This window comes from Neolamprologus multifasciatus, chromosome 12 (genome assembly GCF_963576455.1).
Source record: "Neolamprologus multifasciatus chromosome 12, fNeoMul1.2, whole genome shotgun sequence".
NCBI lineage: Eukaryota > Metazoa > Chordata > Actinopteri > Cichliformes > Cichlidae > Neolamprologus > Neolamprologus multifasciatus.
In genome coordinates, this window is record NC_140450.1 from 10,613,390 (window position 1) to 10,637,556 (window position 24,167).

General features: G+C 37.2%; 3 protein-coding genes across 8 annotated transcripts in view; all 3 read left to right on the forward strand.

The window, feature by feature from the left end:
* Window positions 1-556: 556 nt before the first annotated feature.
* Window positions 557-6,703, forward strand: LOC146506468 (uncharacterized). Its single transcript, XM_085180649.1, has 9 exons — window positions 557-825; window positions 2,805-2,834; window positions 2,923-3,072; window positions 3,186-3,306; window positions 3,395-3,607; window positions 3,766-3,849; window positions 4,777-4,918; window positions 5,118-5,280; window positions 5,410-6,703. Coding segments are annotated over exons 2-9 (1,149 nt in total). The 5' UTR covers window positions 557-825; window positions 2,805-2,832; the 3' UTR covers window positions 5,684-6,703.
* A 2,491-nt stretch (window positions 6,704-9,194) lies between these two features.
* Window positions 9,195-14,826, forward strand: LOC146506469 (uncharacterized). 6 transcript variants are annotated; one of them, XM_085179206.1, is made up of 11 exons: window positions 9,195-9,375; window positions 9,771-9,822; window positions 9,923-9,969; window positions 11,919-11,944; window positions 12,033-12,182; window positions 12,312-12,432; window positions 12,565-12,768; window positions 13,002-13,085; window positions 13,386-13,527; window positions 14,019-14,181; window positions 14,306-14,824. In XM_085179206.1, coding segments are annotated over exons 4-11 (1,101 nt in total). In that variant the 5' UTR covers window positions 9,195-9,375; window positions 9,771-9,822; window positions 9,923-9,969; window positions 11,919-11,942; the 3' UTR covers window positions 14,541-14,824. The 6 variants fall into 6 exon arrangements, with proteins under 6 accessions (XP_085035332.1, XP_085035330.1, XP_085035333.1 ...); XM_085179205.1 differs by lacking the exon at window positions 9,195-9,375 and adding an exon at window positions 9,412-9,591; XM_085179204.1 differs by lacking the exon at window positions 9,923-9,969.
* A 1,115-nt stretch (window positions 14,827-15,941) lies between these two features.
* cspg4ba (chondroitin sulfate proteoglycan 4ba) overlaps window positions 15,942-24,167 on the forward strand; it is a 34,069-nt gene continuing 25,843 nt past the window's right edge. The window contains exons 1-2 of the mRNA XM_085179193.1: window positions 15,942-16,246; window positions 20,808-20,971. Coding sequence (XP_085035319.1) covers window positions 16,156-16,246; window positions 20,808-20,971 — 255 coding nt within the window. The 5' untranslated portion in view covers window positions 15,942-16,155. The remainder of the gene's footprint in view (window positions 16,247-20,807; window positions 20,972-24,167) is intronic.

Here is a 24,167-nt window from a genome sequence, read left to right on the forward strand (position 1 = left end):
GGTGAGTGACTCATTAAAACTCGATTCAGTAAAAAGAATCAAATTTACCATCACTATTCCAGAGTATCATTGCAGAGATGTTGACAATGAAGAGATAAAAATTCTCCATGTCCGCCATCGGTACGTCAAAAAATGTATGCATGCAATAAGCTTCACGTGTAAGCAAATAAATAAATAATTAAAAAGTTAGAGTAACAAATTACTTGCTATCTCTATTTTGCTGACATATAAAGTTATCAATGCCACAAATTAAATATAAAATGGTACTTTCAAACGTCAACGGACGCTCTTTGGTTATCATCGCAAAACCGGAAGTTAATAGCAGACTATTTCCACTTCGCCGTATTTATCTTTGTGTGTTTGGTTGTCAGGACAAGCCCCAGGACAAGAGGGCAAATTCCCATGTTCAGGTCCTTTTGAAGCTCGCTTCATAAGCGGCTACACTGCACTTACATGATGTACATACAGCCCGGCCTTTGACAGAAAGTAAACTTTTATTTGGTATGTTTGTTTTGATAATCGTTTATTATTATTATTATTATTATTATTATTATTATTATTATTATTATTATTATTATTCTTTTTTTAAATAAAGATATACGCTAGCTTATTAGCAACCAACATAGTATTGCTACAAAGAGTCAAACGGTAGGAAACCATTGTCAGAACTGAAGAAGCTTCTCGGATGAGAGGTGAAACGTCTTCTAGCAACTTAAAGAAGTCCAGACGCTTTTCTTTGCAAGCTCCTTTGACTACGATGACCTGGATGACTGAGAACCTTCACAGACACACCGTTGTCTTCATTATCTTTACGATTCAAGTTGAGTAAGTGGTACTGCTAACTTTACGTCAAAGCTCTCTAAGAAAGAAAAAAAAGGGGGCACAATTTTGCTTAGATGTCTAGGGTGATTAGATGTCTGCACAACATTTTTTATTCCTTGTCCTCCTGCCCATCTCACATCTAAAGACAGTGTCACACATTTTGACTGTATCTGCAGGACAAGCACTTTGTAAAGTCTTTTTTTTACTCAGAAGGAAAGGCTTTTTTGTATTTATTGTAATTCTAGTCAGAACCAAGAAGACATTAGCTTGAATACAGTGGAAACAACCACATAGAAATTGAAGCAGTCAGTATATTCTAAGAAACAGAGATTTTATTTTTTAATTTTGCACAGAGAGGGAAATATGGTGGTAACAAGGTATATAAAAATGTTAAAATTGTCAGATACAACAGGTATCTGACAATCAGGAAAACAGGTATGCCAATACACCAGTACATATGAACTGAAAACCAAAAAACAATTAGCAGCTGCAACGATGGTGAAATTAAAAAGAATACGAAGTGTATAGACTGTCACATGAGACCATAAGAGCGACATTAAGCATCCTTTTATCTTCATCTTTTATCAAGAGAGTTGAAACTATAATATATTTAGCATATACATGATAAATGCCAGTGTTGTAAAATAGTTTTTTCCGTTTGTTTGTTTTTTATTATTATCATTTTAAATTTAGATATGAACATTTCAAGCTACAAAGCTGACATGTCCCACTTTGTCCCACACAACAAACCCCGTGTCTGCCCAACAACCAGTTTGGCAGGATCTGGTCAACCAAAGTGCTGATATTTTTACTTATATAAAAAATAATAATAATAAACTTATCTTCTGTTCAGGTATGTAAGTAAATAACTATAATTTGGACTCATAATAAAAACAAATAATACTATTTAATAGTAAACAGCAAATTTGTAAATTCATCGATAACATTGATAATTATATTTTAACATTAAAGTATAATTTTACTTAAATAGCTTGCACATGCTGGTGGATAAACCATTACAGAAACATAAAAACAATTATTTTGGTAATTACCAACACTGTTAATTTTGGATTGGCTGGTGGTCTAATAAATCTTTTAAGCAGTTTATATGTAAAACTCATTTGATAAATGAAGTATTTCTCAATTCGTTTCTACCTATGATCTAATGTTAGTACATGGTCATATGATTTTAATGTTCCAGTGTGGGTGACACTCAATATATTTGATATACTGACTTATTAAATGGCTAAAAAAGATTTTAAACAAGCCTTCTGAATGGTGGCGCTATTGCATAAACATGCCATTAGAGGGCGCTTTGGTAGAAATTCTTGGGTTTTTTTTTTAATGTATTTATTAATGACCTACACGACCATGTGCTAATGTTCTATGTAGAAGTCATAAGCTATCGTTCTAAATGGCCAGTCTTGTCCAGAAATGTCGTAGTTTAAAACTGACTTTCAATAAGGCAATTATAAATTCTAATGTAGTTTATTACATAGGTGAGGAACATTAATCGTCTCATTACGACGTGGTTTTCTGCTGTCAAAATATGGGTCCTGGCACTCATGTGGACGTTGTTTTGGCACGTATCACTCACTTAAATCTTGTTCTGAGCCACACAGATGAAGAACAGATGATTTTAATTGTGTGGGTGATGGGTGTAAGAGCAATGTTAGCGAGAAACTCATTTTATCCAGATGTTCTGCACCATGTTTTTTCTCTAAAGCTGGAGCAGGATGAAGGCAGCCTTCCGACTTAACATTGTCAATTATTACTCACTTATACAAGTTCTAAAACAGTATTAAGCATTAATTAAATTAGGCCAGTGGTTACAACTGAAAAGGCTTTACTAAATGAGCCTTTATATGAAATGCTTCTGAAAACGACATAATCATATCTTTGTCCTGTTGTGTAACTGAAAACAATTTATGCTGTTTCCTGTTGCTTATATTATGTTACTTATAATCTTTCTATGCTTTCAGGTAAGACAGGCAGACTGAGACTAAAATAATGTAAGAGTCTGTCAAGTATATCCTCTTGAAGAACACTATCTGACATTACTTTTAATGAATTCTAACCTAATATATGTTCATTTTGAAGGTCTGATCTAAAATACTACATGTCACTGTCTGTGACTGTGGGTGTCTTGTTGGTGGGCCTGCCGTACACAATCTGTTTAGCCTCCCAGTGGATTTATGGTTGGCCTAACAACCCTGGGTATAAGAAGTACATAGAAGCTCTTAATCCAAGGTAACTTTTAAAATACTTTAGATGTGTTCTCTGTTTTTATTTTGCATTTTTGTCCCACTCATTGAGCAGAGTCTGTTTTTAATGTTCGTTTATGTGTTTGTGTTCTTAATCAGGCGAATATATCGTCTCAGCTTTGTTACGCTGGATCTTCTCAAATACCTGCGGTATGCCAGACTTTACTTTCAACTGACGTCATGGTATAACGATGAGAGGAACCTTAAGTATTACGTAAAGGTATTTGAAGGATAACTTGCTGAGAAAATCTACCTGTTTTGTTGAAAAATTTGTCAGTAATCAGTTTATTTGTGTGGACACTTAATAGGGCATCACGTTTGGCCGCAGAGGCAACAAGCTGGACTTGTACCACCCTCCAAATGTAGACAAGTTAGAAGATATGCCATCACCAGTTGTAATATTTATCTATGGAGGTGCTTGGAGTTCAGGAGAAAGGTCCACTTACTGTTTACTGAGCAGGCAGATGGCTGAAGAACTGAAAGCAACTGTAATTTGTCCTGATTACTGCACATATCCAAAGGTGAGAGCTTCTGAACAACACACAGTAATCTTAAGATTTATATTTTTCTCACATATTTAGCATATATTAGTGAATTTTACTAAGCGTAAAAGCGGGGGGGAAAGAAATTATTCAAATATTAAACTTCTAAACTACTCTTGGCTGACTCTCATCAACAGGGGAATGTTTTAGGGATGGTCCAAGATATCGCTGACTGCTTGATTTGGGTCCACGAGAATGGAGAGAAATTCAACTTTGACAAAGTAAGACAGCTTAGTATTATTTAAGTATTCTTTGGAACATGAATAATAAGCTGCCTATATCTGTACAATCAAACAAACCTCCTGAAATATAATGAATCAATACCAATAGCTACCATGACCCAAAATACTGACTTTTACAAATGTTACATATTCATATACATGTGTTTTTACAGATTAAGTAAATGTTTTATTTATTTTGTAGAATAATTCTGACAGCTTCTGCATCATGTCTTTTCCTAGTTTTTAATTTTTGACACTGTTTTGGATTGTGACTGGTGGTTGAAGTGAAGTAATGTAAATTATTTATCATTATTTATTCAACATAAACTGGAAACAGATTTTTAGGTCTTGTTTAACCCTAACAATCAGGATCAAAACCACATTGTTTCTGTAACCAAGGTCCACCTAACGAACTGGCTCTCCTCTCTAATACCCTGGGACAGTCCTTCCAGGAAGCCTGGCGAGTGTGATCCAGCAAGACAATTGCATAACCTGCAAAGCCTTAGGGAATCATGGGTGAATCTCTACCACCAAGGAGTTTTTTTAACTACATCAGTGACCTTGCCCTCATCTCTCAGAATGTTGTCGAAATTCTGAAGATCTCTTTGGCCAGGGCCTCTGTCAGATTGCCCCCAACGCACCTTCACTACACAAAGCCTGTGCAGCATGCTCCTGCATCACCTGATCCTAGTCATCACCAGGTGATCAGCTGATAGCTCAGTTTCCCTCCTCACCTATACGGCATGCTGTGGCATGCTGCCACAGATCTGATGATACAATTGCAAAATAAATCGCAGTGCGACCTAGGATGTCCTGGGACTAAGTGCATATATGAATGCTTTTACACTCATTCACAAATTGTTTGTTATAAACGTTAAAAAGTACATCTATCTAATCACATACAGCATGCTGTTCTGTTTTTTATAGGATAACATTGTATTAATTGGCCATTCAGCAGGTGCACATTTGTGTACACTCACCACACTGTTTCTTGTTGATACAAGAGAGGAGCTTTCCATAGAGCCAGGCAAGCAACAGGAAGTGTTCCTGTTAATAAGAGGAGTTATTGGTAAGAAATGAAGTTCATCATCTAAAGAAATGTTTTTTAATTTTATACTCAACTTTCAGGATGTAATATTTGCCACATACATAGCTAAATTATTGATGGAGATTATAAAACACATTTTGAGCATTTTTAGCTAATCTGTGGTTCCTCTTCCTTTATTTATACTTTATAAGTTAGGTTAACTGTTTTATATTCTGGACAGGTCTGAGTGGCGTCTACAACACTGTGGAACATTATGAACATGAACAGAAACGAGGAATTGAATACCTCTCTGACATGCACAGAGCAATGAATGGTGTGGAAAACCTTCCATTCTACTCACCAGCACACTTGCTGAAGAAGCTCAGCCAGGACAAAATCAGCAGGTGAAGAGAAAGGGATAAAAAATGGCTTTAAAACCAATTATAATTCTAAAATGTAGTGCATCAGTTATTTATTTGAAATGCAAACACACTACAGACATTTATTTACTACAGTCCTTTTTATTCTGACAGATTGCCTCCATTCGCTTTGCTCCATGGGACCAATGACATTGTGGTTCCTGCTGAATCTACCATGAGATTCTCTGAGCTTCTCACTTCACGCTCTGTTAAGTTGTCATTGAATCTGCTTCCCAGAGCGAGCCACACTGATATCCCCGTTGACCTCATGGTGTCAAACAGACGCCTCTACCATCCAATCTATGGATACATCAAAGAAGAGTTCAGAAAACTTCTGGGTACTTGCACATCATTAGAAAAACATTCAAAAATCTGTAATACATACTGAATGATCCATACATTTACGTTTTAGAGACTTATTCTTATACCTCAAATGAACCATTTAACTTTGAGTTTGATTTAACACTTTCTGAGTTAATAACACTGTCATTATATTTTAACAATACTGTGATTATGTGGGAGAGTTGTTCTCTACGCTGCTTTCAAATAAATAATCACAAAGAAAAATGAGTTGTGGAGAAATGTGCGCTATTAAGAATTGCACTGATACACAGTATTAAAAGTTGAATACAGTTAACAAATCTGTAGCTGTTATTTAATTATCAAATTTGAGAATTTTCAGGTGTTTTATTTGATACTCTAAAAGTATGTGTATAATATATTGTAACAGCACATTAATAACCCAAGTTTTATTGACAAATGAAGTACAGTCATCATTTTTACACCTACTTGAAATTATTCTGCCTAATATTCCAAAATTCAATGTTGTTACATCTTGTGATAGTGTTAAAATCTAACCCGCCACTCTTTTTGATATACATGTATTTAAAGAAAGCAAAATGTTCTGGGAAGTCTTGAATGATTAGCAATTTTTGAGCCAGTATAACTTTGAAACAATACTTAAATACCATCAGATTTTCACTGCAGAACAATATTGCTTTAAAATGTTCAAATTTTGAGCATTATTTACAAAAAATGTGTGTCAAATGTTTGTACTGCATGTAGAATAGAATAAAACTTTGCTCTGTATCAACTGTGCAGGAAATCAAAATAGTAAGACAAGCGGAATAAATAACCAACAAGAGGAATATATACAAAACAAGGAGAAGGAGTTGGTTGGTGTATGGAGTCAGTGTGTGAGTGACCTGAGGGATGATCTGATTCACTCAGATCATGAATCAGACCATAGCTCAGGTGGGTGGGTGGGGGTGGAGGTGTGGGACTTGATTCGCCTGAGGTATGAAATCTTTACACATCATATTCACTGTATGGCCTTTGACAAGATAAAATGATCACTTTCTTGTGTTTGCAAAAAACCACCTAAAGAAATAAAAGGTGTTGTGAGAAACTCCTGCCAAATCTCAATGTCCTATAGTTTCAGCTGGTTTGGGAATATCAGATGACCTCAGCAGCTGGCTTAATTAATCTCTTGTTGGAGGGAGTTAAGTAATGCCAGTACTGTGCCAAACAAGCTAAAAGGGCAATTAAAAAACAAAAAGCACCTTTTTTTTTTTTTTTCCTTCCCACTGTCGCCAAAGTGCTTGCTCATAGGAAAACCTCCGTTTCAACAGGAAGAAACCTCCAGCAGAACCAGGCTCAGCGAGAAGGGGCCATCTGCTGCGACATGCTGTGGACGAGAGCCAGAAATTAACAACAAGTGTGACTTAATGCAGAGAGGTCTATTCATGTTGAGTGAGAAAGGTGACTGAAAAGGAACTATTCGATGCATCATGGAAATCCCCCAGCACCTATTGCAGCATAACTAAGGGAGGATTCAGGGTCACCTGATCCAGCTCTAACTATATGCTTTAGCAAAAAGGTATATGCTTTAGCAAAAAGGAAAGTTTTAAGCCTAATCTTAAAAGTAGAGATAGTGTCTGTCTGCTGAATCCAAACTGGAAGCTGATTCCATAGAAGAGGGGCCTGAATTCTAAATCAGTTGTGGTAATTACTACATATAGTTCTACTATCATAATATCAGAATAATAATTATAAATCCTATTTTAGTTCAAATAGATCCCCCCAGGTTCCTGTATTTGGCTCCCTGGTATGTCATTCTGCTAATAATAAAAGACCAATAATTTTAATGGACTTAATGACAAAACAAAAGCTAATGTATTCAGCTTACACCCACAGAATCAGGAATGAATGTCAGGTGTTAATATGTTTATATCACTCTACATGACATAATTCAATTGATGATAGTGTTAAACTGTAAGTGACAAATGCTGTGAATAGTTACCACAGCATTCAGAATGGACTGACTGTGCGCTCAGTGAAGCTGAATGGCTCTCATTCACTAAGTGGCTTCATTTCCACTGCAGCTTTTCAAAAAGCACCTGGGACTCCCCACATTGTGGCAGACGGAGGAAGAACCACACGCCAACTCAAGGCTTGAGGCTCCGCTCTGTGTGGCCAACTATAACAATAACCCTCAGGTTGGACAGTAGCTCTGCTTTCCACGAATTGGCAGTGCTGAAGCAAAGGTTTTCCATGGTCAGGGCCAGCAAAACCCCTTAATTTATAGAGAATGTCTCTGATATGCTAGATGGACATTAATACACCACAGAGGTGTAATAATTAGTTATATTTGTAGGGATAATTTACTAGAAACATAATACATTAGCACCGAACATTACTGACAAAGCAAAGCATGATCATTTAGATGCATTTGGGGATTCAGTTCGTTTTTATAAGGATTTTCTTCTCTACTAGAGAACTCAAAGCATGTTTAGACAACATGTCTCATTCAGCCATTGACACACTTTTATACAAGTACGTCCCCCGCCCGCCCCCCGTCTAATTACATTCTCTCTAACGGATCAGAGAGTAAGGCAGGGTTCAGTGTTTTGCCCGGTACTTTGGCTAGAATATCCCTGCTTTGTGTAGTCCTTAAAGCTTCAAACCACTAATAATGATACTTAATTTTATCTTTCCATCTTAACTCGCTATTGTCTTCTAGCTTCAGTCTCTGAACAGATTTGACTGAAAAAGATTTGTTGCAAGTGACATAATTCTACCTCCCTCTAGTGGCCATACACTGCCAGTGCTCATATTTTATGTACTGATAAATTACTTATGGACAGTGGCCGATTAATGTAGGGAAGTTACCACAAATACCTCTAATCTTTATTATTAGTTAGTTATAGTTATTGTATGGTTATTAAATGGCACCTGCAAGATAATTATACTTGTGCTCTCACTACTTTATTTTGGGATTTAGTATTTTGTCCAACAAACAAAGGACACATTTAGGATCATTAAAAGCTGTATCAGTTTTGAAGAAAGACCACAGATTTTTTTTTAAATTGTCAAATATATTCATTCAATTTAATTTCAATTTAATTTTATTTATAAAGTATGCATATACTCTTCATAGTAAACATTTGCCAGTCGTTTACGTGAATCAGCATTGATTCACACAGAAATGAAGAATGAAAGTTGATGAATGAATAAAAATCTGGAGAAATTAGCTAAACGTTACCAAACCAAAGCCAGCTTCAGCAGTTTGGAATGGTTGGAGCTACAGATGGAAGAAAATTCATTAAAATTTGAAATGAAACACCCTTAATGAATTTCCAACAGCCTTTAAGGGAGGAACCAACCATTTAAAAGTGGCTGTTCTCACACCCCAAACAGCACTGGAAATTAATACATTTCAATGGTATGATGTGTGATGTGAAAAAACAACAACATTTTAGTGAACTAAAGTAAAAAATAAAAAATAGACCTTCGGAAAAAAATAACTGAAATAATTTTGAGAACTTAAGAAACTAACTAAAATAAAGTAAATTAAAATAAAGATGACAGGAGATGGGGGCCTTTTTATTTATTTATTTTAATGCCCAAGTCTTTAATCTTGTCAAACTGCATGACACACTGGCAGACAGACAGAGCTGCCGCTCAGTGAAAATGACGAATCTGCGGGCACGGAGAGTGGAATATGTAAATAAATCTAACCACCTAAAAACAGTTAACGTGGAACACCCTGTGTGAAAACGGGGCACAAACGGGGGGCAGGTCTGTAAATGTAAATATGAATTGTAACACTTTTCCAACACAATTTCCATAATCTGCTGATATGATATGATTGGGCTGTTAAACCTACAGGGGAACTACGAACATTATGGTGCTGTACTAATATTGGCTTCTTATCGAGTTGTCTTGCATAAAGACCACAGATAAGCGCCATAAATCAAGCTCATGTCAGGTCTAATGGGTCGAAGTGCGTTTAAGGTTCGCTTACATTACCCTTTCTAATATCTGTTGCCGTGTTGCGAGCCTTTTGAATTATCGTGAATTGATTTACACTTCGGGTAAGCTGGGACAAGAAATGGAATTTCAACTTTTACATTGAAGTTGTTTGTTTTTCCTCCTGTGGTTCTCGTTTACTTGACCTGCATGAAACAACACAGTATGAACGTTGACGTGTGCTTCAGTCATCCGCAGTGACATTATTAAATGCAGGTGGGTTCTCTTCACTGCTCTTCTTCTTTTATATATATATAGATATATATTTAGTTTTTGTTTGCATTTGTCCTCCACCTCTACTCATTCGCCCAACGAGGTCGTGACAGAGAAGACAAACGTACTTTGGCAACAAAACGTCCAACTGTAGGAGAACTGCGAAAATACGTGACAGAAAACTTATATTAAATTTCATACCAGAACTGTTTGATATACAGATCGCGTTTATCAGTCTATTATCAAGAGTTATTAAGTGCTCATATGATTTTTAAAATGATTCTTGAGTGAAAGCGCCTTTCTGAATGCTGGTACGTCCTATAAAACCCCACTAGAGAGTGCTGTGGTACAACTTTAAGGACAACCATCACTAAGCTATTCCAATTCTTTATGAAAGCTATTCATAAGTAAAAAAAACCCGTTTGCCTTCAAATGGACCAAGCAGCCAAGAACGTCCAAGCACAGATATAATCTTCAAAATATGTTTTTTATTATATCCCAGAAAAGATAAGAGGTTATTTCAAAAATACACAATAATAGAAATAAGCTATTTTAAGAACTACGTGGGCCTATAAAAGAGGTAAACTAAACAGACTTCTACTCAAAAAATATCATAACTCAACAAACTGACCTATTTAGTAACTGAATAAACCTTCTTTTAGCATCAGATTTTGTTTTGGGGTATTTCAGTGGGCCTATGTGAAATGTAGCTTCAGTTTCCTGTTCTTAACTTACTGTGGTCTGCTGCTGCTGTAGCTCATCTGCTTCAAGTTTCAACCTGCTGTGCTCTTCTGCATACCTTGGCTATAATGAGTGGCTATTTGAATTACTGTTGTCTTCCTATCAACTCAAAGCAGTCTGTCCATTCTTCTTTGACCTCTGACATCAAGTAGACATTTTCCCCCAGAGAAACTCAAGACTTTCAGTCTGCCTTGAAGCGATCCAAGGGTGTATAGTATACCCAGAACATGGTTGAGACACATCTCTCGGCTGGCCTGGGAACAACTCAGTGTTTCTCCGGATCAGCTGAAGAAGGTGGCTGGTGAGGGGGAGGTTTGTGCTCTCTGCTTAGGCTACTGTCCCCACAACCTAACCCTAACTAAACGATTCTCTGCAAACTCCAGAGAAACCTGAGAGATTGTTGTGTGGATAAATCCCAGTAAATCCCAGTGAGTCCCCGGAGTTTCTGAACTTCTCAGACCAGTCCTTCTGGCACCAATAACCAAGTCGCATTCAAAGTCACTTAAATCACTTTTCTTCTTCATTCATTTGCCCAGTTTGAACATCAGCAGGCTACCTTGACATGTCTACATACCTACATGCACTGAGTTGCTGCCATGTAATTGGCTGATTAGATATTTGTATTGAAGTGCAGTTGAACAGGTGTCCTTCAGATTTAAATGGCCAATAAGTTTATGCATATCCAGGTTAAAAATCTTTCTTTCCAAATACTTCCTTTCCAAATAGTCTTGCCCATTAATGTCTTAAATGTTTCTAATTTGCCTTCAATAAGGCACTTAGTTATTAATTTAATACTTGGTTAAGAATTGCCTTGCTATTTAATAACCTACATATAATAAATATTGCTTGATTACTTCATGAGCCACAACATTAAAACCCTGTGAAAGATGTAGTAAAAAAATGTCATCATCATCATCATCACGTCACGATACAGTTTTCTGGTGTCAAAATTTTGGTCCTGTCATTTATGTGGATTTTTCTTTGAATGTCCACTCCACTGATCATGCACTCAAGCCTTTTTGCCTCTGATGCTTAGTTTGATCCTTTGTGCACAGAAGGAGGGTGAATGAAGCATCAAATAACTAATTTTTATGTGCATGTGAAATGAGACTAAAGCAGAAAGCCTGGGTTAACAGAAAAAGACCTAATATTGTTAATAATTACGGCTTAAGTAAAACATTATTAAACTTATAAATTAAGTAGTTACAACTAAAAGTCTTTACAAAATGAGCTTTAATATGACAAACTTCTGAAAACTGCAATCGTAACTTTGTGCCATCATTTCTCTGAAAACAATTTATACTGTTTTCTATTACTTATGTTTTGTTACTCATAATTTATATTTTTTATGTTTGCAGATAGGAAAGATAAAGCCATAAAGAATGTAAGATCCTCTCAAGTATATCCTCTTGAAGATCACAAACTAAGTGTACTTTTAATGAATCTTAACATAATATATGTTGCTTTTAAAGGTCTGATATAAAATATTACATGTCACTATCTGTGACTGTGGGTGTCATGTTGGTGGGCCTGCTGTACTCCATCTGTTTAGCCTGTCAGTGGATTTATGGTTGGCCTGACAAGCCTGGGTATAAGAAGTACATAGAAGCTCTTAATCCAAGGTAAATTTTAAAATAATTTACACATGTTCCTTTTTTGTCTTTTGTTTTGTTTGATGTTTTTGTTGTATTGGCCCACTCATTGAGCAGTATGTTTGTAATTTTCATTTATGCTTTTGGCCTCTTTATCAGGCGAATATATCGTCTAACCCTCGCTACACTGGATCTTCTCAAATACCTGCAGTATTGGAAAGTTTATTTTCAACTGAAGTCATGGTATAACGATGAGAGGAATCTAAAGTATTATGAAAAGGTATGTTAAGGATAACTCACTGAGAAAATCTACCTGTTTTCTTGATTATTATTCACGATCAACGACGTTATCAGTTGAGTCAGTGCTGAAGAATGTGTGAATAATCAGTTTGTTTGTGTGGACGCTTAACAGGGCATCACGTTTGGCCGCAGAGGCAACAAGCTGGACTTATACCACCCTCCAAATGTAGGGAAGCTGCCATCACCGGCAGTAGTATTTGTCTACGGAGGTGCATGGGGCACAGGAGAAAGGTCCACTTACTGTTTACTGGGGAGTCGGATGGCTGAAGAACTGAAAGCAACTGTAATTTGTCCTGATTACTGCACATATCCAAAGGTGAGAGATTTTAAACAACACACAGTAATCACAAGGATGTTATGAGTCATAACATCCTTGAATCATAACTTATGAATGATAATATTTTATCGCATATGTGTGTTAGTTGATAAAATACATTTTGAATTTAAATTAGGTAAACCAAAAATGTAAATTTACAGGACAAAGAACAACTTTCATTTTAAATAATAAACTTGTTTCTAAACTGACTCTTGGTTGGCTGTGATTGGCAGGGGAATGTTTTAGGGATGGTCCAAGATATCGCTGACTGCTTGATTTGGGCCCACCAGAATGGAGAGAAATTCAACTTTGACAAAGTAAGACAGCTTAGTATTATTTAAGTATTCTTTATAAAAATTAATAATGAACCAGTTACCTCTGTGCTAGGCACAGAGCTAGGCATGCAAGGACTCCTGATATTCTGATGTCGGTCTAGAATTAAAGCAGTGCTAAGTTTTGAGCCCCTGTATACAGGCTAATCATGCTTGTACTTTATCTTTGTCAGAGCCTTTTTAAAAATAAAATCATTGTATATCTGTGCATTAACTTAATCTTCAGTAGGTAAAAATGTATAATCACGTACAGCATGCTGTTCTGTGTTGTATTTTTTTTTATAGGACAACATTGTATTAATTGGGCATTCAGCAGGTGCACATTTGTGTACACTCACCACACTGTTTCTTGTTGATACAAGAGAGGAGCTTTCCATAGAGCCAGGCAAGCAGCAGGAGGTCTTGCTCTCGATAAGAGGAATTATTGGTAAGAAATGAAGTTCATCATTTAATATTAGTATTTGTTTTCCATAATGGTCTTCTCCTACAGCGATTAAATATATACACATTTCAATATTGTGATGTTGATGTGACCCTTTGTTTATTACCAGATTGTATTATACTCTACCTGAGCACTCAAAGGCTTTGTGTAACTTGCCTCATTCAAGCACTCCCACAAACATTATTTTTCTATGTCTAAGTGCTTTTTTATCTAATATTCACACTGTGATGAACGCATCAGAGATATTTGTGCAGACTGAGCCAACCAGGGATCAAACCACCAACTATCTGATTAGCAGATGACCTGTTCTGTCTCCTAAGCTACAGACACATTTACTCATATTACTATTTTATTATAAGTACTTCATATTTTCACATTTAAAAAATATGAAAATTAACAACTTAATCAAAAAATGACCTCTTTCTTTCCTGTTATTCTTAATAAGGTAGACTAATTGTTTTATATTCACCGGACAGGTCTGAGCGGCGTCTACAACATCGTGGACCATTATGAGCATGAACAGAAACGAGGAGTTGAACGAGTGTCCCCCATGCACAAAGCGATGACTGGTGTGAAAAACTTTCCATACTACTCACCAACACACTTACTGAAGAAGCTCAGCCAGGACAAAGTCAACAGGTGAGCGGAAAAGATAAAGAAAATGGGTTTAACACCAATTCTAAAATCTAATACATCAATTCTTTATTGGAAACACAAACACACTACAGACATTTATTTACTACAGTCCTTTTTATTCTGACAGATTGCCTCCATTCGCTTTGCTCCATGGGACCAATGACATTATGGTTCCTGCTGAATCTACCATAAGATTCTCTGAGCTTCTCACTTCACACTCTGTTAAGATGTCATTGAATGTGCGTCATGGAGTCGCTCACACTGAGACTGCTGTTGATCTCATGGTGTCAAACAGACGCCTCTACCGTCCAATCTACAGATACATCAAAGAAGAGTTTAGAAAATTTCTGGGTACCTGCTGACTGCACGTGATTAGAAAAGTATTCACACCGCTCCAATATGTGCTGAATTGTACTGTACTGTAAATTAAAATCAACCATTTAATTATGAGTTTGACTTGATTCTCTGAAGCTCTGATTTTATAAAACTAATATGATATTTTTAACAGTACTTTAATTATTTTGGAGAGATGTTCTTTATAGTGCTGTCAAATAAGTAACCACAAAGTGAAATCAATTATAGAACAGTAGGGTTTATTAGGAAGCTACACACAATATTAAAATCCAGTTACAAAATACCTATTATTGAATTAAATATTACATTCAAATGTTATCTTGTGTTAACATGTCATTACTTATTATTATTGCTTCACAGGCAACTAAAAACATCATAAATGTCTTAAGATCTTCAATGCAGACTAAAAAACCCAAACTTGATTGCCTTAAAATGTAAAAGTTCTAAATCTTATTTACAAAGATTGAATGCTAGATGTATATTATGTGTGTATTTACATGTACAAACAGATGAATTTCACTGAGTAAAAACCGGGAAAGAAAACACAGAAATGATGTGTGCTAAACTGCACATTTTACAACATTCAAAGTTTTTTTATATATATATATGATTGGACTGCAGAAGGAATGGACTCATGCTTGGAATACCAAATAGCCATAATTTCCCTCAATAGATTATAATGTTTAAGTGTGTCTGCCTAGTGTTATGTTAAGCTTAGTCTTGGACTCCTTATGGGATAGTCAAACAAAGAAATGATTTAGAGTAGCTGTTCCCAAATACTGTGCCATAAGGCAAGTCCAGGTGTTCTCTGGGATTCTTCTGTCAACCAAATATTATAGGGAAAAAAGTAATAACTGGCATTTAAACATACTATATTAGTACACCAGATTCCCTGACATATAACCAGGAGGTAAAACTGATCACGTCTTCCTGTCTGTAAACACGCACACAAGTAAAACACCTGAAAACTGTCAACAGAAAACACTTGGCCATATTAAGCTAATTTTCTTTAGATATTAAAACAGTTGTGCCTTGAAACTTTTAGCCCTTTAAGGTGGCTTGGGCACAAATGTTTAAAACAAACAAACAAACAAACTGATTCCGAGCGCTTTGCTAATGCTTTACCGTTTTGGCAATGGTCATTTAATTCTTTAGTTCTCTTATCAGCAGCATTTTTCCCATTAATTAGTTTAAATTATGCTTTGGTTAAAATAGATTCCCAGATATTGGGTTGAACGTGATTGCATTTTAATAACGGCAAATGACTCTAATTCAGCTTCACTGTGTGCTCACCAAATGTCTGTTTACATTTTCAATCTTTGTTTCCACTTGCCGCCGTTTGCTTGAATAACCCTGCAGCGTTTTCCCTCGCTTCTGGCTTTTATTTTGAAATTCCCCGTGCACGCACGCGCACGAGGCGGAGTTTGGCGAGGGTCGGTTGGAGCTTCAGTTCGGGATCTCCTGCTGACTGTCCGGGCAGTGCACACATTGTCTGACTGCTTGGACGACCAGCTTTTAGCCGCTTTAGGTCACGTTAGCGAAGCGCGAAGAAGTGAAAACCAGTCTGTAAATATGTGACTCCACTGCCGGCTAAACATTAGCGTTTCTACCGAGACGAGGAAGATGGACTCTGTTGGAAAAAACACCCAGAAGAAGAAGTTGTGGCTCTGTGGTCTGCTTTGGTGGTCGCTTCTTGTCCATTTGGCGTCAGGAGGTAACAACTGCAACTTATCTGACTTTATCAAATGAAAACGACAGAGATACATTTATTTAATGATCTTTTCAGTGGCAGGATGTTTTTAATCTTTCACTTGTTAAATTTGAAGAGTTGTTTCGCTGTTTTTAGTTTGTAGTCTCTGGCTGTGATTAACAGTTTATAAATACCTCGTACTTGTGCGTGCAGTTCACCATATTTGTTGGCTGTGATAAACTACAGCACTAATGCTTATTATCACTTAACAGTAGTTTGTTGACTGATTTTGGTACATAATATTGCGTTACTCTGCATCACAGGTCCTAAAATGTTGACCTGAGTTTAACAGGATTAAACACGATGTGATAGGGGGTAGGCTGCAGGGTCTTTTGGCTGCAGTGTCGCGATTCCTCCCAGCAACAATAGCAGTCTTTAAACAGCACAACCCTGTGATTTCTTTTATATTAACTCAGCTGAAAACATCAGTATACCTCTCATTTAAGTAACCCCCACCCATTCTTATAATCTGTGCATGTATGGACGCCCACAGTAGTCTGATATGATCAGAGACAGCAGCAGAAATAGGACTGTGATGCCCACTGCAGTGGAAGAACTATCAGACTGTGACAGTAGCACACTCAATTAAATTCAAAGAAATGGACAGTTGTTGCTGCCTTAGGAGACCTAAAGGGAGGGGGATGTGATTTTCAGTTTAGCTGTACATTATTTGCATTCATGTGAGCATTCCTTAGCCCATTTGAATAATTTGATCCCGGACATGTGTCATCTAAATTCAGAGTTCATCCAGGCTTTGGCCTCAGGAATTATTTCAGAGTGACTCTCACTTACTATATCCTTCTTTGCATATGAGTACTGTATAGATATTTGCTTTACTTCAGTGGATTTCTGGATGTTTTCTATTTATTTATTTTTTCATCTCTACTGTCTTTTCATTATGAAACAAGCAAGGGCAACAGAGAGTCCATAAAAAACCCAAACAGGCACTTCAGTCAAGTTGCATTTCTGATTTGTTGTATAAACTGAGCACACAGGCAGTGACAAGCACTGCTGTCGCCCCTAAAATTAACTGTTAGGTGTTCTCTGGCTTTGTTGTTAAAAAAGCAGTTTGTAAAATCTCTTAGAAAATGTCCTTAATGCACAGAAACTAACCCTGCTGAAATCTAGATTATAGAGCAACATTCAAAACCTCCTGTTTCAGGAGCACAGTCACATGGGTATTGTTTTCTGGTTAGTCTGCAGTGCTCTTTAATTAACATTCCCTCAAAAATTCCAACTTTTGGTTTGGTTTGGTTTGGGGGGGGGCATCATTCTTCATCTGATCAAGAATCCACTTCCTCACAAGCAAACTGGGAGATGCTGACCCTTTTGTTTTAACCAAACACGACTTTCAGTCATATGACTTACATGTCATCTTGATGACGCTAAAATACAATTGAGCATGCATGTCCATCCTTGTGAATTTAAGAGAAAAATGTTCATGCATTCCTCTTGAACAGTTTTGGGAAGTGCTTATTCCTTGTTATGTACACAGAACCATGAAGATGAATGGCACGGGACAAATAAATAGAGATAAGTAAGGCTGGATGCCTTTGTGGGTATCAGTTTTTGTTTACTTCCAGCTACATTTAATAATTCCATCTAAACAGGGTTTCAAACTTAGGTTGGTTACTGGTCAGTTAATTTCATTTCAGCTTTGGAATTTGTTCGTGCTTTGGAGTTTGTAGGTGTTTTGGAGTTTGTAGGTGTTTTGAATTTTGTAGGTGTTTTGGAGTTTTGTACGTGTTTTGGAGTTTTGTACGTGTTTTGGAGTTTGTACCTGCTATTTGGAACTTGTATGTGCTTTGTCTCTAGGGTCCACCGTAGTTCTGACTTCACAATAGGGACAATCATTTTAGTTTCCTTTGAGCTATTAAATAATAAGTAAGTATATCGTGGTTGTTTGTGTTGGTTAAACGAAAAAGTGTTGTTTTTTTTTAAATTACTAGACATTATATTAACCAGATGATTTAGCTCATGGTTGACAAAATAGCATTAGTTGACACAAATTCAAATCAAATTCAAATTCAAATTTTATTTGTCACACACACACACAACCATACACAGTATGACATGGGGGTGAAATGCTTGTAGCTGCGCAATGCCCGACCATTAAATGACAGAAAAAAGATTTACAGTATTTACAATTTACTACAAAATTTACAAATTAACTTAGGAATTTACAGTAAAAATAAAAATAAAAATAAATAAAAATGTGCAAACAGCAGAGAGAGATTATAAAGATTATAAATTATAGGAAATTATAGGAAATGTGTGGTGGTGCGTGTGGTGATGTGATGTGATGTGTGGGAGAGTCCAGTCCTACACCTGGTTCAGGGCCCGAATAGCCTGGGGGAAGAAGCTCCTCCTCATTCTCTCTGTTTTGGCCTTAAGGGAGCGGAAGCGCTTCCCAGACCTCAACAGTGAGAAGAGTCCATTGTTGGGATGGGAGAGGTCCATCATAATCTTCCTAGCTTTGGACTTGCACCGCTTGGTGTAGATGGACAGCAGGTCAGGGAGCTCTGATTGAATGATGCGTTCGGCTGAGCGCACCACTCTTTGCAGATCTCGTCTGTCCTGCTTGGTGCTGTTCCCAAACCAGGTGCAGATGTTTGCCGTCAGGACGCTCTCGATGGTGCAGCAGTAGAAGTTCTTGAGCACCTTCAGTGGCAGATGGAAGTCTCTAAGTCTTCTGAGGAAGAAGAGACGCTGACGGGCTTTCTTAACCTGGGTGTTGATGTGGCAGGACCATGACAGGTCCTGAGTGATGTGGACACCCAGGTATCGGAAACTGTCCACTCTCTCCACTGGCGTGCCACTGATGATGAGGGGTTTGTAATTCCTCGCCTGCTTTGTGGTGAAGTCCACGATCAGCTCCTTAGTCTTGCTGATGTTTAGGAGGAGGTTATTCTCCTGGCACCAGGTCTCCAGGTTCCTAATCTCCTCCAGGTAGGCCGTCTCGATGTTGTTGGAGATCAGGCCTACAACAACAGTGTCATCAGCAAACTTGACAATGGAGGTGGTGTCTGATGTGGCTACACAGTCATAAGTGTACAGTGAGTACAGCAGGGGGCTTAAAACGCAGCCCTGAGGCACTAAAGTCTTGACTTTTGTTTGTGGGGAGTAAATAAGAGTTGGCTGTTAACATGTGAAGCAAGCCAAAATTGTATAAATTTAGGTTAACAAAATAAGAATGTGTATGATTTTAAATATATCTATATATAGAATTTCTAAATGAAGCAACAGCACGTATTCCCTAGATGTGTTAAAACTCCATCTCAGTTATACAAACTAAGTTTTATTTTGTTTTCCTTTCTCTGGTTGTTTATATTTTAAATACATTCTCATTGATTATTGTATGTGCCTCAAGGGCTTATTAACATGCTTAACTGATCTAATTGCTTAAAAGAAAAATATTGCACGGTCCACACAGAGTGGATCAGTTTAAGCAAACTGCACATTAGTGCATTAACCCTTTTAGGAGGCAGAGTAATTAACTTTATTTAGCTTCCCCCACTGAGCACTTTAGCTCATTAGCAGCAGGGGGGGGGGGGAAATCAAATGTAGAATGGGCACATTTCTTCAGTTTGTTAACCATTCAATATGCTGGGGACTCTGGAGCTCATTAAAAACTAAACTGGTGGTGCCCGGGCATGGAGGCTCAGACAAAAACGCTTCAGAGCATGTTAGCCCAGATTACAGGGTGATGTGAAATGGCAGGGAGGTGATGTAGAAGAAACAGCTGGGTCCGTCCGCCATGCTGTTTCTGGAACATGGGGCCACAGACAATGTGGGGACGTCAGAGCCTTTCATGTTCAGGTTGAAGGTTCCTGTCAGGGCAGGGCATGCCCGAACATGACGGACTTCCCGCAAGCCTCCTCCACATCCACTGCCTCAGTTTGTACACTGCTGTTATGGCATTAAAGTCAACATATGCAACTGCTATACATTTAAGAGAAACCATGAACAACTTTCTCCTACAGCTACTAACGAGAGATAAACCTGCAGTTCTGCAGGCTTGAGTTTAGTTTCGTCTTAAAGGTGGTTATTATTCTATAGGTAAAGCTTTAAAGCTGCAATAATTGTATTCTTGTTGTAATTGAATGCATGGAGCCTTTTAAGTGCAACTAGCCCACCGCGAAGGCTAAACTCAGTAGATCCAGAGAATCTGACAAGTCTTTGAAATCAGGTGAGGTATAATTTTGCGCAGCGTGTGGTGTAAAGCTCTGTGTGTGCCCTTCCCACTTATACACAGTCTGCTCACTTGTAAAGAACAGCTTTGATGATAATTATGCTGGCTTTTATATCTAAATGTCACATGTCGACTGTATTAAGACCACAATGCTTGACTTGACTTGCTCTGTTTGTTGTAATCACTGCTACTCTACTTCCTGTCCCAGTTCTCTCTTGTACTCGGCTCAGTTTAAATAATTGTGAGTTAGCCTGAAAAAAGACACCAAAATTGAGGACATGTACTCCTCCTCTAAGTCTAGGTTTTTTTCCCCAATCCCTTTTCCTCTCACAGCTTCCTTCTATGGTGACGGCTTTGTACAGCTCAAGGCGAGACAGTCGTCCGACCGTAACGTGCTCCGCATTCGCTTCAGAACCTCGAGCACAAATGGCCTGCTGTTTCTCGCCGCTGGACAGACCCACTACTTTTTACTAGAGCTCCACACGGGTCGCCTGCAGGTGGGTACATCCATGGCTCCAGCACATGAGCATATGTGTTCAGGCATATAATTTCACACGTTCACGCACACATGCACACACACACACACACAGTATGCTATATGCACAACATCCAGTTTTTACTTTTTGTGTCTGACTACATGTATGTGCATTATGGACAAACAAACATTCGTCACCATTAGCTGTGGCTCTGTCTCTGTTGACAGTGTCAGTCTCTGAACACGTTGACACAAGCTGACAAGCCTGTGTGGTGTGAGCTGAGTCTTAATGCCATACCAGTCACTTCTTGTCACAGTGAACACGAGATGATGAAAGATTTTTGAGATCATGGACAGATTAGTCACTCAAACCACATGATTGAGAGTAGAGGTGGGAATCACCATACATCCCACGATACGATATTATCACAATACTTAACGCACGATACGATATTATTGCAATTTTTTTAAATATTTTGCAATATTCAGATTCTGCACATAAAGGTAAACTTTATCAATATTCATTTTATCTAATATCAAAGTCTCGCACTCAGTCTTTCTCTCATTTCAGTTTTTATTGTTGACAAACTGAACGGTTTGTATTACAGTCTAGTCCAACTTAACTGAATGCAACCATCTGGTACAATTATAGCTATTCTGAACTATGCAATTTATGAAAACTATGCAGCCCCTTCAGCAACTGAAGAATTTGAAAGTAAATTAAAACAAAATATAATTTTACATTAAATAAAAAAGTTTTAAACTTAATTAAAATAAAACATGTCTTAAATTAAAATAAGTAAACTGTCATGTTTATTGCTGCCAAAAAAAATTAAACACATTTGAACAGTGAAGGAATGTCAGGATTCTTGCTCAGAAAAAGGATCAACATGCTCTGAAGTCAGAGCAGAAAAACCTTTTTTGTAACAAAATATCAATTTCTGCTGTCCCTGTATCGCTACATTATTAGCAAACAAAATATCACGATACTACACAGTATCGATTTTTTTCCCCCACCCCTAATTGAGAGGCTGGATGACAGTGAAACACACGTCTGTTACAATTGTGGATGCTCATATTAAACATGGCCAAAGTAATGAGGCCAATATATGTGCAAGTAATCTCTGTGAGCCAAAAGTTCAGACTTCAGACTCCTTTAAATTCCCCATTTCAGACAGTTTTATTCCCTCTTCTTATAGCTCTTCATGATATACCCCCAAAAATCTACTTCCAACTGCTTCCGTGTAACAAAGGACCAAAGGCACCAAAGCCCAATATGTAATAAATACGGATTATTTTAAACCATCAATCATGCAGACCTATAGTGCAGTCCAAGAATAAAACATGAAATATCACAAAATTGTTTGTCATTGCAACTATTGAATGAGTTAGTCATCCCATCTCTAACTAGCGTATTGTTCTTTACCTGATGTTCTACAGTATAATAACTAATGTAATGTAATATAGAAGGTATGCACAGTTAAATGACCTTAACATTGTTGTTCAAATATTGTCATCAGTCTAATCTTAAACTTATATATCTACACTCCAGTGGCTTTTGTTCTGTTCAATCATGAGCGGTCCTCTTAAACTCAGCCTACAAAGCTTAGTCTGTTCAAAATCAAATGCTTTTATCAAACTGTGAATGAAAGTCAAATGTATTCAAACATGTATCATACAGATTTCTTTTTTCACTGATCTGTTATTGCAATAATGATTATTTCACATAGCTTATCGGTTCCTGTTTCTCAGGGTTCTGAATTTCATACTGAGCTTTTAATTACTGGAGTGGAAAACAATGAAATATCATGTTTCAGCAACAGTTTTACATTAAAAGGAAGCTGTATGTGGTTAAATATAGCATTCACTGCCACCTTTTGGGATTTATTTTGTATTTATCAAAATGTAGGTGTACATTAGGTTTACACAGGAATTTAGTAATTAAAGATAAGCTTGTGCCACAAGCATTAAAGTCTTGTAACAGAAGCTTTGCAGGGAGAATTTAAAGGTAAATCAAAATGTCCATTGAAGATAGTTTCTAAAGCATCTTGAAAGCAGCCCTGCCAGGCTAAATCAGCATACAGAATGCACAGATATACTGTCAGAAGCCTTTTTGTAAGTAGACACATTCATAGGAAACATAGGAAGTCGTCAGATATGCATTAGAGCTTTTCTGCTTCAGACTAGAGAAATCCCTGTGACTAAGCATCTATTTGTGTTAGACTTTTGCTGCTGGGAATGAATCACACTGACAACTGTGTTGCAGAGTTGTACCTTAGTAAGCACGAGGAGCGAACTCCGTGTTCATAAACTGGCACTGGTTACCATTTAAGGGTTTTGTTTTGTTTTATTTCTTCCGTCACACAAGTTTTCCTCTGGCTTGGGGTCTCATTTCGTGTGAGTCAGACATGAGCGTCGCTTCCCGGAAACCAGTCCATGAATAGTGGCGACTGAACAGCAAGCCTTGACAAGCACATCATCTAAATGGTGCATTAGTTTGAGAAGGTGATGTGATTCTCTGAGGACATAGCTGAAGGCAAAAAGATAATAGTGCTCTTCCTGCTTTAAACGACAGACAAAGCTCACTGTTATAATCACAGGTGACATCATGGAAAATAAGCAATTTAAATCTTGCTTCTCCTTCGGGGTTCTCTACTTTTGCTTATACAATGAAAATATTTCAAGAATTATTATTTTACATGTGTACCACTGTATAAACAATTTTAGATTGTATTAAAATATTATTTTCAATAACGACTGTATGATCATACCAAATAACATGTACTTGGGCACAAAAGTGGTTTTGCATTACTGGATAAAAATTTAAGGAGTCACTAAAGTTATCAAAGTTCATCCATGAATGTCTGTTTAATTTATGTTAAACTCCTGATGGTGTTCAATTTATCAAAGTATTCTATATCTGTTGTTGGGTCATTAAAGTTAAGACTTTATATGCTGTAAGTGTTTGTGTCACAGTGATGTCAAACTGTGTTAAACTAAACAAACATAAAATAAAGTCCTTAGAGAAAAGTTGATAGGTCTTCACAGTCGCTGAAGTCAGTAGTGTCAACCTTCGGGGACCATAAACCAAATTTTCATGGCAGTGCATTCAGTATTTCCTGAGGTAATCGGTCTGGAGCCACATGCTGGACCTGCATACTACTACTAGCATTCCTAGCAATGAGTCATATTTAATGTGGGATTTTTTTTTTTTTTCA

Bases quoted from the DNA above. Each gene is read 5' to 3' on its own strand.
- LOC146506468 (XM_085180649.1), top strand. The intron at 3,073-3,185 runs GTAACTTTTAAA...GTTCTTAATCAG, and splicing joins ATAGAAGCTCTTAATCCAAG to GCGAATATATCGTCTCAGCT. The intron at 4,919-5,117 runs GTAAGAAATGAA...TATTCTGGACAG, and splicing joins GTTAATAAGAGGAGTTATTG to GTCTGAGTGGCGTCTACAAC.
- LOC146506469 (XM_085179206.1), top strand. The intron at 12,433-12,564 runs GTATGTTAAGGA...GACGCTTAACAG, and splicing joins ATCTAAAGTATTATGAAAAG to GGCATCACGTTTGGCCGCAG. The intron at 14,182-14,305 runs GTGAGCGGAAAA...TTATTCTGACAG, and splicing joins AGCCAGGACAAAGTCAACAG to ATTGCCTCCATTCGCTTTGC.